General features: G+C 35.4%; 1 protein-coding gene across 1 annotated transcript in view; it reads left to right on the top strand.

Moving 5' to 3' along the window:
* The first annotated feature begins 480 nt into the window (after positions 1-480).
* Positions 481-15904, top strand: part of OSTN (osteocrin) — a 36573-nt gene continuing 21149 nt past the window's right edge. The window contains exons 1-3 of the mRNA XM_059922082.1: positions 481-533; positions 11524-11622; positions 14029-14243. Coding sequence (XP_059778065.1) covers positions 11524-11622; positions 14029-14243 — 314 coding nt within the window. The 5' untranslated portion in view covers positions 481-533. The remainder of the gene's footprint in view (positions 534-11523; positions 11623-14028; positions 14244-15904) is intronic.

The raw sequence follows: 15904 nt of genomic DNA on the forward strand, positions 1-15904 counted from the left end.
TAAATCAGTTTGCATTTCTGATTTTGTTTCCCTAAGTCTTACTTTGAAATATCCTAGTGACTTTCTTTTTAATAAATCTTAGTGCATTTTATTTCCCAAATGTGATTTGTAATTATCAGAGCTGGACTAAAGCCTCAGGAAGAAATGATGGGTCTAAGGCTGAACACAATACTAAATGGATACTTAAATTTTCCGGAGCCCATGCTCCTGTTGCTGCTTAAATTCCATGGTCAAAGCAGTAGATAGAATAAATATGGAGAGGAAGAACAGGAGAGGGAAACAGAGAAAGAAAGATAGAGACTGGGAAAGACAGAGAAAAAAGGATGAGAGAGAGAGATTGAGGAGAAGCTTGGGAAAATGTTCAGTGGAAAATCTGTAGAAATGATGTAAGAGAAAGCAAAGGCAGGGATTGGAGTAAGGGGTGTATAACTGAGACTATAAAAACTCAGAGTGAAAACTCACCATCAGAGCTGAGTTTGGGAGAAACTGCACAGACAGGACTCTAAAGTGAGAATCTCCTGATTTTTCACAAGGTAAGTTAAATATAAAAGCTGATAAAGAGTTAGGCTTTTTCCTTTTAACTTTTTAAAAAATTTTCACATACTTTTTAAATGTTTTGATTATATCTTGATTTAGCTAAAGTCAGAAATGTTTTTGGAAATATTTTCCTCTCTAAAAGTGAGTAAAAAATCTAAGATATTTTTGTAATGCAAACTTAGGGTGGAGATAATTGTTTGCTCAGGCATTTTATATTTATTACATTATTTTTGCTTTTATATTCCATTTTAAAACAAAGAGAAAGGGAATTCAAGATAATAATCCTGTAAGTGTGCTAGATGTATTAATTTTGCTTTCATCAAATATATCCAGTGTTAGGAAATTTTTAAATGTACAAAGTGACCTAATTTTAAAAACCTAGCTAGAAAAGAAAGTTTTTCTCTTACCTGTATTTCTATTACAATTGGAACTTAGGAAACATCCCTAAACTAATAAAATTCTGTATTCTATATTCTTCAAACCCATATTATTGTCTGATTTTATTCTTACAAAACTCAAATAGGCAAGTATAATATGAATAACATAGCTTAGAGTAGACTTAGATCAATGTCTAATCTTCAGTATTTGAAGTGCTCTTGCTATTAAGTTATTGAATTAAGAGTTAATCTGAAACATACATTTGAGTTCTGTTTAAGAAGAAATTTAAAATTTTGTTTCAGGTTTTGATCTGTGGAAATAGTGTACACTCAATAAATTCAGTTCTAGCAAAACAAAATATAGCTCCTTTGAATTACAATTATAGACATTATAGGTTTAGGAATGAGATTATTATTTATTTCTGAGTTATCTTTCTAGAAATTAGATCATTTAAACAATGATTTATGATGATTTTAGTGCTCATGTAAGCTATAGAATTGATAGCACTATATTTAATGGTCTCCCACAAACATCAGCACGTTTTGTGTCTTCTCTTTACTTTGGTACTACTCTTCATCACTCTTAATAGAACTTTTCTAAGAAGAGCTTCCTGCAGATACGCATTCGTCTCCTCTTTATAAGTGAATTGTACTGTGGCTTCATTCAATAAGTTATTTAAGGTAGTTAAGGTTATTTGCTTTCGTCCTGTATTTCTCAGGATTTTAAACTGATTCTGATACAATGAATCATGGGTAGTAAAGAAGCAGTTATGTTTAGTAGACTAGGTATGGGGACCTCAGGGCTATAATTTTAACTTCTTATTCAAATACTTTCAATGATTTGAACATTAATTAATAAAATTAGATCGGTTGAGCTTGTCTCAAATGAACAGAACTCAAAGTAAGCAGTCTCAAAATATTACCCCAAATGTGTCACTATGTAGTTGTGCAACTTCATGCAAGCTTAAGCACAGAGTAGGGCTCGACAACATTTTGTTATTATTGAAAGAGATGAAAGAACTAAAAGTGCCAGTGATACTGAATGTGAGAATGACCTGGGGAAGCTCCCATATCAGTCACTTTTCCCTATATTAGACAATGAGGACTCAGTATCACAGAATCTTGGGGCTAATCCTTAGACATCATCTAACTTAACCTCCTTGCCAATATTTCATCCACTGTGATCTCTACACACCAGACAATGTTTGCTTAGGTTCAATGGTGTTATCAGAGGAACACAAGCTTTGGAGTCAGGAAACCAGCTTTCTAATCCCAGTCCTGTCTTCAACAGCTTTTACTCAGCTTCCTAGGGGCATTTTTCTCTCCTCAGTAAAACTAGAGTCTGTGTGAGTACAAATGATGAGTCACAAGTTCCCTCGTAGCCCTAGGCACCTCTCTACACAGGCCAACTCCCATGTGCCTAAAGATCTCTCTGACTAGAGATATTTTTAGCTGAGTCCTCCTCCTTTCTGCAAATAATTTTCAGGGTACCTCTCTGGAGCAGCGGTTAGCATCACCAGCCAGTAACTGCTGGTGCCTTGGCTGGCTTGAACTGGCTGTTGCTCAGCCTTGCCTCTTCTCCCTTACCAATGCCTCATCAGCTCTGGTCTCAGAACAGAGCACCCGCTCCCTCCAGAAACAACTCCTCTGCCATGCCTCCTCCTGCCCCCTCCTCCTCTTAATCCATTTTACATCTCCCCTTCATTTCCTCTCCCTAGGACAAGTTAATTACCTCTGAGTCTGGCTCTCTCCATCTATTGAGGATGGTGAATTCCACAGTTTCTAATGAGAGCCTCCTTCCTTTCTAAAACCCTATGTTCCTATGACACATAAGACTCTAAACATGTGAAAAATGCACCTTTAAAATATCACCTGGGCCACCACTGAGAACTTGGCTGCTGACCCACTAAGTAATAGCTGTGGCTTTCCATGGACCTCTCCATGGACCTTTTCATGGACCTCTCCGTGGCTTCCCTGTGGTCCCACTTTGGTGGTTGCATTTCCTTGCAAACTCTGACTTGTCCATCCATGCTGGGGCACTAAGAGGTTTAGAAAGTGACAATTAAAATTTATTTTGTTAATATAATTAGAGTTTGAAGAATAATTCTGTTTTAAGTATAACAGATTTCTTCCCTTTGTTTTCTTCTCATTATAATATTCTTTATAGTTGTATGCTAATATTTTCATAGAAATATTGTGGCTGAAATTAATGATAATGCATAATATACTGTAACATTAAATGTTAAGAGTCATTGCCATTTATAACTCTCTTTAGTAAAATTTCCTTCCCCCAATCAATATTACTTTCTTTATTATATTTTATTTTCTATCACCCTGCTATAATTCTATTTTATTAAATAGTATATATAAATACAAAGTGGGGTAAAGGGTGAAGGAGGTGGTAGTATTCCACATTACCCTGATGCTAATATATGCCATGTTTAACTGCAGTTATCCAACTTTACCCTTTGAAAGCCTTTTTATACCACATAAAAATGACCTACGTATCAAATGGCTAAACAGAATGTTTATGTGCAACTCTATCAGCTTTTCCCTATCTCTAGTTTTGAAGATTCTTGTTTTTCCCATTATTCATTATTCGAATTAAAGAACAAATCCCCTTACCAGAATTGTACACAATCATACACGAAGTTCTCTTGTCTTTCTAGATAACATAGTTTTATATGAAGAAACTTATAATAATTCAGGTGTCTGAGCACAAATTAGTGTTTGATAAGGAGAAATCTTAAACTTTACTGGTATAATGATTAGGGAATAATGATGCATGTCTCTTTCATTAGAATGAGAATCTGTGATGTGAAACATTAATGGACATACCAGGATTTTGGCATGAACTTCATCATAGATTACTGTAGGTGTAAAACTTAGGCAAATCTCTTCCCATCTCTAAGCCTTAGTTTCCATATCAATAAAACTGGGAAGTTAGTATCTGTCCCGCATTTCTGTTTACCTACCCCATAGGGCTGCTTCATTCATTCATTCATTCAACACATAATGTTGACTCTCTGCCAGGCATTATGTTGGGTGCTGAGATACAATAGTGAACATGTCATAGTTCCTACCCTCAAGGAGTTTACAGTAACATTTTAATAGTTTGTTAAACATACATACCTGGGCTTTTTAATAGTGGGCTCTTACTAGTGTTATTGTAGGTTTCTGCCTTCTTTGTGCAAGAAAGATACTAGTAGTATGATTGAAAATTCCAAATAGAAAAAAAAATTGAGATATTTAACAACAAAATTTTATGATTTTGGAAGGCAGTAGTGTCTGAAAAAGAACAAAAATGGTGCCAGAGAGAATAAAATCAGTTAACACATGTATACCAGTAAATAATTTTTAGCATTCAGGGAAATTCATTTCAAAGAATTTTTTTTTTTTTTTTTGGCTGTGTTGGGTCTTCGTTGCTGCACGCAGTCTTTCTCTAGTTGCAGAAAGCGGGGGCTACTCTTTGTTGCGGTGCGCGGGCTTCTCATCGTGGTAGCTTCTCTCATTTGGAGCATGGGCTCTAGGTGCATGGGCTTCAGTAGTTGTGGCACTTGGGCTCAGTAGTCGTGGCTCACAGGCTTAGTTGCTCCGTGGCATGTGGGATCTTCCCAGACCAGGGCTTGAACCCGTGTCCCCTGCATTGGCAGGCAGATTTTTAACCACTGCACCACCAGGGAAGCCCCCCAGGGAAAGTCTTTTTAAAATGCAGTGGTCTGCCACATTAAGAACACCTCATCCATAAACATTTGACTTTATAAGCAATTTGTTTTGGAGATGGGAAAATGTTTATACTTCTACAAATAAGTTATACTTGAAGGAGCATGAAACTGAGAGTCTGAAAGCATTACATTGTTGTTCTGGCTCTTCTTCTAACTGGCTATGTGGCTTCGGAAAATTGACTACTGCCAATGGAAGGGCAATGAGAAATGAGAAAGAATACATTCCTAACATTTTCATTTCTTAAAAAAAAAAGGAAATGTGAAATTTCTCAGTCTCAATTTGCACCTTCCTTTCAAAATCATACTCAAAATATAAAGCAAATACCCATCACACAATCTACTGAAAATACCAAATTTCATAAAGAGAATTTTAAACAAACAGCTAATCACCATGAGTATTTCTCAGATGTATTTCTGTGAGGATGATATAGATGATATGTATGCTAGTGACAGAAACTACCAGTTGTAATTCAGTTGCTCTTAGGTGAAAATCCTCAATGATTTTAAATCTAGTATCTGAGTTTATGAGGATCCAAAACTAATCCCCACTTCTGAAGTTCTAAGTGCCAAAGCCACACTTAGTTCTCTTGTTTGTGGAGCCGATTGCACCATAGGCAGTGGAATTGCAGCACCAATAAAGAAGAGACTCCAGCGTCCAAGTCTCTGCTTTCTAGCAGGAAAGTGTCTCAAGCATCTGGTTGCTTCTCTCATCAATGAAAACTAGACACAAATTTAACACCCTGTTCAAATGTCACTCATTGAAATATCAAGATTATCTGTATCATGTCAAACTGTTATGTATCCTCTTGATTGTTTAACATAAGCTTTGCTGATTGTCTCTATGAATGGCCCCAGATTCCCTAGGTGGTTGTTGAGTATAAGCTTTACTTTCCTTGGAAGGACTTGTCGTCAAACACTTGCCTTCAGCTCAGAAATAATCATTTTTATACCATGCAGTTAATCTTTCCATATTATCTTATAGTTTTCAAAATGTTTTCATGCAAAATTTAGCGTCTCCATTGAAAAGTTCACCTATGATAAAATAAGAGTAAAAATGATGCAGTGTTTTTTCACAGATAAATGTATATCTTTATATGTTTTAGTAAATAATATTAAATATGAAAGTAAATGTTTTTATTGCTCTTATTTGGCAAACAAGGCAAATCCATAATGATTTGTGCTATTTGTAAATTAATTAATTTGAAATTAAACAAAATTAATTAATTAAAATGTGAGTTCATAAAATGAGTTTTATTAGACAATTTTGACCATTTAAGCATCTTGCTCCAGGTTACCAAGCACAGCAAGGACACTTATCCCTATCCTTCAAGTCTAATTCTGAGTTTTCCTCACCATCACAGAAATATTTTTCTGATGATGAATGTCTATTTATTGACTGAAATTTTTTATTTCTAAAATACTCATTAGTTTATCTAAAGATTTTTAGAAAAACATTATGTGAAAGATATATATACATATGTGAAAAAATATGTGTATATGTGAAACTGGTGGTGTTTCAGATATCTGAAAATTTCTATTTTCAAAAATTCCTATTTTGTAACCAAAATAGGAACTTTTGATAATAGTGATTTTGTATCCACTAATACTAAGACTTGTGAGTACTCTGAAAATATTCAAATGTTTATTTTCCTTTGATAGACTGTTAACTACAAATGCAGAGGAATAAGGAATCAATCAAATCTTTAAATTTTTTAACATTATGTGATTTTAAAATTTATAACTGATAATGTGTTAAATATTATACAATGCTTTCTTTCTCTGACCCCAAAAGAGCAGATATAACTGCTGCATGCTAGGGAATCTGGATCCTCCCTCAGCTCTAACAATGTTTGTTTTGAAAGTATGGGGGAATTGAGTATACTGTCTTAAGCATGATGAAAAAAAATCCAAGTAAACATTTGAAAGTAAATAGATATAGCATATTTCATCCATTCTGTGCACATTTAACATCTCTGAAATTGGAATGTCTTACACTTGCTAGCATGTCATAATTTAAATGGTAGCATTTTTTCTTTCTTAAAATACATTTATAAAATGGGATTGCTTACCATAAATGAAATCTTAAAATCAAAGATTTGAAGGCCCTCTCTTTTCAGCTAGAAATACTTAAAATTCAAGAGGAGCATATTTATGTGAAAACCTAGATGCAAAATCTTATGCAGAGACTCAGCTGATTTGAAGGACAGCAGAAAGGTTTTCCCAGCCAAACCTACACCAACTATTATCATTACCTACATACAGAGTCTGTGCTTCCACCAGAAAAGAGCCAGATTCAGAAACGGACTTTACAAAAGCTAGAAGCAACTTTAGAGGTCAGGGAGACTAACCTCAGTTTACTCAGCCTAGAGAGGAAAGGGTTTGCCCAAAATCATACAGTGAAATAGCAGCCGAGCCAAGGCAGGACCTGAGTCTCAGAACCCCTAGATCAGGTCTCTTTCTATCACAGAGAGCCACACAGACTTTGTGTTAACCACTGTCCCTTTTAGGCCCGTCTTTAAAATAAAAAAATGATAGTTATTCTGCTATCTACTATCCTGGAAGCTTTCCTCTATTATCAAAAAGACCTGGGTGACCACGACTTTATGGGGCAGGGTAAAGGGTACATTGAAGAAGAACTTACTCCGTTTTACAGATTTACTGCGGGACCAAGCTGATCCACCACTTGCCTAGAAGACCAGCCCCGTTTTCAGAGAGAGAAGATTTGGGGAGTGTTGTGTGCAGGTACACACGGTCATTTCCCAATGTCAGAACTAGAGACCCTTCATAACATGTCCTGTTAAATCTCACTTAAATGTCTGCAATGCCAAAGTAGAAGAAGAGGATTAAAAATAATAATAATAATTACTTTTTAAGTCCTTTATCTTTTTTTTTAAAATTTATTTATTTATTTTTGGCTGTGTTGGGTCTTCGTTTCTGTGCGAGGGCTTTCTCTAGTTGTGGCGAGCGGGGGCCACTCTTCATCGCGGTGCGCGGGCCTCTCACTATCGTGGCGTCTCCTGTTGCGGAGCACAGGCTCCAGACGCGCAGGCTCAGTAGTTGTGGCTCACGGGTCTAGTCGCTCCGCGGCATGTGGGATCTTCCCAGACCAGGGCTCGAACCCGTGTCCCCTGCATTGGCAGGCAGATTCTCAACCACTGCGCCACCAGGGAAGCCCAAGTCCTTTATCTTTAATTAAGGCTTTATTTTTAATTTCTGTTGAAAATAGCGTGGATAGAGTCTATTTGGAATATTTCTAATCAAGAAATTGTCCCAGAAGTTATCAAAAATCACCCCCAAAACTCAGTCCTTTTGTGAGTTTCTAATGGTTAGATCTACTATCCCTAAGTCAGACGTTGTTGAAGAGAAATTTCCTTCGTCACCTGAGTGATTTGTTTTTCTTCAACACCAGCCCTCAAAGGCAGATAGTTTGGATCAGTGGCAACCAATCTTTTCTTTTTCCCACCGAGCCCACTTGAGAGATCATTTTTCACAGCAACAATGACTCATTGCAGCACTGATTCTCAATAATGCAAACATCTTTCTTCATTTTAACAGACTTCTCATTTAATCCTAGTTTAAATATAATTAAACCAGTTACTTTACTGCTGGGCTTTCAGAGCCTAATCTTCTTATAAAGGCAGATCCCATGCCCACTGTCTCTTTTGAAGCTCCTCACATTAGAGGAATGGTATTCAAAAATTACTCAATGAAAAGTATAGCTGTACTAAAAAAAATTGCAAACACCTCCACTATCATGTATTCACGCAGTGAACATCCTTTGAGTGTCCTTTCTGTGATCTGGAGTGTACATGGGGCTGAGTAGATTTTTAGTCATGGGCTATATTTGTCCACTATCAACCAAATAGGAAAATGGAGCTGAACCTGGTCTTTTCCTTCCCTCCCTGTAATTTCCTCTGTTTCTAATTTTGTAGCAATCAAGTTTCAACTAGTTAATCAAATGTCTTTTGTGTGGCAGGTGCCAGGGTGTTTGTTTTCATTAGTGTACTAAATGCCATATTTAGGAACTTGGCCTTTTGGTTAACGGGCTGCAAGCATGGCTTTAAACCATTAAATGTGTGTATTTAAACTCAGCATTTATTTTTATATCTCCCTATCCGAATAATCAGGATGTGGTTATCTGTAAGATGATATATTATGACTTTTTTCCTATATACACCCAAGCACAAAAATATATGCCTCAGACATAATCATCAATATTACAAACACTCATCATCCTGTGCCTTTTATAAGATTGCAGAGATGAAGAGAAACCTGGTTAGTAAAATGTGCATAAAAATAGTTGAAGGAAATCCACATGGGAAAGCTCATAAAATTGAGCAATTTCACACTTTGTAACCTTTTTTAGCATGATAAAAAAAAGTGGAAGAAAAACATCACAACTGTAGTTTATCTTTGATTGAATGAAAGAGCTATTTAAAAAAAAGATATGCCAGAAATATGAGCTCATTGTAAAAATACACTTATGTTTTTGATATATCTTCCCTTTTGCTGAGGAAAGTCAGAGACAGCAGCAAAATCAGAAGGAAGAATGATTCAATGGCTGATTTCCTAAAGAAATAAGTAAGGCAGTTTTTGGTTGGTATTTTTACCAGATAACTTTTACATTCATGCTTGTTATTTTTCTCCTGTCTCAATTTAGAGAAATAATCATGATTAGCTGTTTTTAGATACTTATCAAAAAACTCAAATATTAAATATAAGTTTGTCAGAAAGAGAACACAGAATTTACTGCTCCCTTCCAGAAATTGTGGAATACAGAGAAGCAGCTAGTGACCAACACTGTATGACTAGATTGCAAAGTAGAGTAATTGATGACATGATGAACTAGTTTAGACTGCATTACATGAAAATTAAGATCATATTTGATAAATAAATGTTATAGACAATGCTAAAATATTTTATCTCCATTTTAAGTATTAATACACATTTAATACAGATGCTACTCTGTCTAGGTCTTATTTGTCTGTACTCTAGCCGATACATTTATTACTAAAATCCACACTGAGGTTTCACAGTAACAATATTTTAAGGAAGTGTCATAAAGAAAATCTTGGATCACACCAAAGAGAATGTAGTTATTTAAGAAATATTTAGTAATATCTCATAAATGTTCTTTCACTTACAAATTATAAATACTATATGGGATAAAGAGGTTATACATGAATTAATCTAATCCTCTCAAAAAGTTCTTCTGAGGTCAGAATTACTCCTCATGTCACAAATATGGAAAATAAAGCTCAAGTAGGTTAAATGACACACACTCAAGGTCACACTATTACTAAAGCAAATATGAGTCAAATCCAGTTCTTCAGATCGATCCTAGAATCCCTTTCTTTTTGCTCCCTGTAGGTTTCCAAGTGATTTTTTTTTAAGGAAACAGAAGTTTACTGAAACTTCTCATTCATGAAGGATGGCCTGGGGGACTTCCCAAGGTCATGTGCTAAGTGGCAAAGTCAGGCCCGTTCTGTTGGTAGCTCACAGCCCGTGAGCTTCTCCCAGCAGGGCAAGGCCTTCTGCTTTAACCAGTGGCAAGAGTGGCATCCAGCAGGCCTGATCTCGGTTGTAGATAAGCTTTAATTGGATTTATAGGTTTTTTTTTAATGTAAAAATTCAAAAATGACACACCTTTGTGCTTACTACACAGAATTAACAAATGTAATCTTTTAACATGTTTGCTTTACTATGTATATAGAGAGAGATAAAAACTGAGTCCCTTATGTTTTCTCCATAATCTCATATACTCCCCACCCTCCCCAGAAGCAATCATAGTCATGAATCAAGTTCCATTGGTTTATATTTTAATTATATGTATAGATTTCAAAATATATGAAATTGCTTTACGTATTTCCAATTTAGGTAAATGGTAGCATGGCATATGTATTGTTCTAGAACATCTAATCTCCCCTCAAATCTGTTTTTTTAAATCCTTGCATATAATTACACATAACATTCAGGTCATTTGTTTTGAACAGTAGATAACACCTATATTTAATTTATTTGCGTAAAGTCCATAGTATGAATTTACCTCATTTGATCAATCCATTTCCTCTTGAGGAGGGTACTTGAGTTGATTCGTTTTTTTACTACTATATAAAATGAAGCTATGAACTTTCAGATACATGTCTCCTTATAAACTTTGGCCCAGTTTTACTTAATTGTGAGTCTGTTTTTAAATTTTTATTTATCAGAGTTATTTAAATGTTCCAAATGCTAATCTTTCTTTTTTATATCTGTTGAAAATATATTCCGTTTTTAATTTGGTTTTTATTGTAATTTGTTTATTGTATATTTCATGTAGAATTTTTCAATTTTGATATAGTGTAATTCGTTAATTTTTTCCATGAGATCTACCTTTTGAATCTTGCTCAAGAAATCCTTACATATCACAGGCCATAAAGATAGTCTCCTATTGGAACTGTGGTGTTTCTGAAATTTTGAATTGAATTGCTTTTAGACACAGCACATTCTCTCTTGCTCACCACAAATCCCACCAGGCCTTAGTCTCTCATACCTAGTCAATTTAACACATTTTCCCTTAGGTACCTGAGGTTGTAGTCTGTGGATTAGAGAGTCAAAGAATAAAGTTACACAAACTCGATTTTTCAGACTTGGGTTAGAGTTAAATTATGATTATAGCTGTACAACCCCAGTCTAGGTTTCCATGGAAATGAAGCCTTGATAGAATTCATTCTGGGAGATTGACAGCTTCTATTAAGTATCATATAAGTTTTGCAGAGGTGTACTCCAACACATAGAAGCTGAATAATTTGGTTTATTACCTGCCTATAACAAACTTTATAGACATTTTTGTTTTCTCTCTTGCCAGACTAATCAATGTTAACCCTGATGTGTATGACCCTTAGATGCTGGACTGGAGATTGGCAAGTGCACATTTTATCCTGGCTGTGACGTTGATGGTCTGGAGCTCAGGAAAAGTGCTGTCAGTGGATGTCACAACAGAGGTAATGGAAACTAGCTTAAGGGACCATACTTCTTTTAAGAACATAAGCCAGTTTTATTAATGTCAGAAGCAGGTGTTGCTGATAAGTAGGGAGAAGGTTTGATAACACAAAAATCGAGTAAATAGGCATTTCTTTCTATGCCTTGTCCTCACCGTGGATTCAGAGAAAACCAGCTATCTAAATGTTAAAAAAAAAAAAAAAAGCTGTAAGTAACAACAAAGATTTGTACTCCATAAACCAAAAACTATAGGAGAAAATTCATTATAATTTCAGCCATATTTATAATTGAATCAATTACATGAAGATGAAGTGCTTTTATGTGAAATTTGAAGTCGTTTACATGTCAAGATTTGAGTAGTTGGGCCAAAATTTTATCACTCTACAGATGTTTTCTTGCTGCCAAGACTAAACTACAAAGGAAAAGAAATGTGAGGACATCGCCACACAGAGAGAAGTTAATTTGGCTCATTTGATCTTAATAGAAACATACATTCTTTGTGCTTCTTAAATAACATAAAGTGAGAATCTGAAATGTGTTTTACTGAAGGACAAGTTTTATACAAGTTTTGTGAATTTTTCCTGATGATTAAGAATATCTTTAAAAAGAAACAAAAATCTACATTGTATATATGTCAGTTGGAAGAATGAACACATAGTTTTTGGAAGAAGCTCTGAAAGATAATAAAAGATCTCCTAAATTTTCCCTTTGAAGGTTTGCCTCCTGATCTTAAGAGTTTCTTTCTCATGATTATAACATCCTTCCCCTCTTTAGTTTCTATGCTGCCAAGCTCATGTAGGGAAGTAACAGAAGTTGAGGTTTTTTTTAAAAGTTGTGGACTTTGAACTATGAGTTACAAAGAGCTATAGAGATTTTTAATGTTTTTATATGATGAAAGTAGTGTTTGGGGATAATTAACTTCATGGCAGTATTCAGGACAGAATAGAAGAAAGAGAGAGAGAGAGGAGATAAATAAATTATACGGTGATTGAGAGTGTGCATTAAGCAGTGAAGAGGACCTGATATAAACCTCTCCTCATGGGAGTCAGAAAGAGGAGGGCAAGAGGGGTTTTCCAGAAAGAACTGACCAGACTTAGAGCACATTTCAATGGTTTAGGAAAGAAGGAGCTCAATGGCTTTAGGTCTCAAGAGCTTTGAGGTAGACTATAAGTATTGCAAAAGAGAATTGTGTGAGTCAATGATGAAAAGGCTTGGAAAGTACTACTGTTTCATTTTATTGGGAAAAAAACGAAGGGAATAGAAAGAGAATAAGAGAAGTAACTCAAAAATAAAGACAGGAAGTGAAGAAAAAGAGTCTTTCTCAGACCAAGAATCTGGCAAGAATGTGACTAAAGGAGGAAAGGGAAGAGATCCCTGTAGTTAACCCTTCTTCCCACAGGGGAATAGTCTCAGACTCTTGGGAAAGAAGTAGCATCCCCTGCACAACAAAATGACTCCAGATTGCTAGCAGGAGAGTTTTCTGAAATGCTGTGATTGCGCCTGAGAAAGGAAGACAGACTTCACAAACTGGAAGCATATACTTTTATGATTTGGATGACATGCCAAGTGGCAATATGCGTAAATAAACAAATAAACAAGAAATCTGACATGGGACAATAAAGTCCTTGGGATAGGTCTGACTCATCATAGACACTCATTAATATTTGTTAGTAAATCTCATGGGTGGAGATGCTAAGCTCCTTCAAGGCACAGACTGGATTTTACTCATTTTTGTATCTCTTGGGTCTAACGCAGGACCTGCACAGTGGATGTTTAGTGGCTTGAATCAGTAAGGAATGAATGAGTGGTGAAAAGAAAATAACATGAGGTTTAGATTTTTTTCAGAATTCATTCAATAAATATTCAGCAGAAATTTATTGAGTACTAACTATGAGCAAAATACTGGGATAGGCATTGAATAGAGCAGACAAAAGACTAATTAGACATAGTCTTTGCCCTCAAGTTACTCACAATCTAATAGGCAATACAAATATATTGTAGCTAATCTAATACAAGGGAAAATGTAATGATTACAGTGATGAAAGAAGTATAGATAAAGTGCTTTTGGAGTAATAAGGAAGGATGCAGTTGTTACCGGGAAAGAATCTGAAAGAATAATCAGTTATACTAAATTTTAGAGGCAGGCCTCCTTTAGAGGAGTTTACCCCTTTTTTTTATTCTTTGTGTGTATGTGTATGTGTGTGTGTTTGTGTTTTGTTTCCTTTTCATTTCTTTTGGATAAACCTCATCTCTATGTGTTTTTGTCCCCAAAAGTCTTTCTCTCTGGATCATAACTCATGAGAAATCAAGGTTCATGACAGGCATGTCAGCTAAAAATAGCAAAAGCCAAATGCAGATGATTGTTCTTCTTCTTGTTAATGAATGGAATCACCTTTCCTGCCCTATAGGCCTTTGATTCTAGAGTCTTAGATGTTCAGTCACCACCCACAGTCAAGGAAGAGAAATCAGCCACTGATCTGGCAGCAAAACTCTTGCTTCTTGATGAACTTGTGTCTCTGGAGAATGATGTGATTGAAACAAAGAAGAAAAGAAGCTTCTCTGGTTTTGGTTCTCCCCTGGACAGACTCTCAGCTGGCTCTGTAGATCATAAAGGTAAACAGAGGTAAGTGAACTCTTAGAGAAGGAACATTTTCATTTTCTAATTCTTGCACTCTGAGTTCAGAAACAGAGAAGTCCACATTAAAAAAATACAATGAAAACCTTGTAGGTAAATAGATTTAAAAGTGTCTTAGCTAATTTCTGAGTTTAATGGCATCATTTTAGAAATAAGTTTTAGGGAGCAAAATAACTGCTACAGTATGCACTAATATTTTTGTCAAAATGCTTTCTGAAGAAGATTCTGTTACATGTAAATATAAAGTAGCTCTTATAAGACATAACAGCATTTGGGAAGCAGGGGGAAACATGTGTCCTATGAGATAAATGTTCTGGTCAGTTGCATTTTCTATTTAATAAAGGTAACCACAGTACCATTTTATTTTTACCCTTGTTACACAACATTCCAAATGATGTGAGTAAGTCCCCTCTCCTATACCAAGAAAGCAGTGAAGAGCTCTCAGGACCTGGAGTCAGGACACATGTGATTAAGTCAAATTTCTAAGCATTTCTAGCCATGTGACTTGTATAACAATCTTATTCTCTGTGATCCTCAGCTTATTCATCTGGAAAATGGGGATAATTACTTACCTCTATAAAAATCAAATGAGTACTTTGTAAACTGTTAACTGTTATAACAGAATTAGAGTAATTAAACCTCTCTTTAATCATTGAGTTTCAGTACTTTAAAGCAGTCATTCCAAACTTAATTCATTTTCTACCCCCTTAGTATCTGTTCCTCATGCTGTACATTTCACAGCAGCAGTGACACAAGGATCACCCAATTCCCCAAATTCTGGAATTTGGGGAATTTACTAGGATCCCTTTTGCTCACCAGGATTCCATTTGCTTACTTTAAATATTCCATTATTCACTAAATTCTCTAAATCCTACTTGTTTTATATGTTTAATATCTCCAGAATATCCTTTTACATTAAGGCTTTACTAATTCTGGCCTAAATAATCTTTTTGACATGTTTTCTTTCTCCAGTCTTTCCCCATCTCCACTTCCACCACCATCCTCACCCCTTTACTGGTGAATGCATCCTTTACTCTGCTATCAGGGGGATCATCTAACACAAAAATCTTTTCATGAAAAGTTCCCATTGCTTACAAGATAAAAGCAAACTCCTTTAGGAAATTCTATGAAAATTTTCATAATCTGGCACCTCTTTTCTTCCTGCACTCATTTCCACATCCTTTAGTCCGGTTTCACTTGGTTACTTGGAGTTCTAGGACACATCACTTTTGTTCCTGGTCTGTGACTTTGCTTTTGCTCGATGATTCTCATCAATACAAGATGCAATTTGCTAGGCTTCTGAAAGATTCTCAAGGTTACACTAGGAAATAAAATCATCACTTTGGGACTATAATTTATCCAACATGTACTTGAAAAAAATACCACACATGTATTTTGAAATTCAGGTCGTATTCTAATTAAACAAATACAAGTTAGTTCCACTTATGTTCTAGGCACTGTGTTGGGCTACGGTGGAAAAAAGAAGGAAAATATAGTCTTTGTCCCTCAAAGAGATCACATACCAATAAGAAACAGAAATATTTATAACAAATTATAACACAAAGCAAGAAGAGAGGCAATTTTTAAAGAAGGTTATAGAAAGCCAAAGGTCAAGTGGAGAAAATATTGTGCCTTCTAATAAATAGTAT

The sequence above is a fragment of the Balaenoptera ricei genome, chromosome 4 (genome assembly GCF_028023285.1).
Source record: "Balaenoptera ricei isolate mBalRic1 chromosome 4, mBalRic1.hap2, whole genome shotgun sequence".
Lineage (NCBI taxonomy): Eukaryota > Metazoa > Chordata > Mammalia > Artiodactyla > Balaenopteridae > Balaenoptera > Balaenoptera ricei.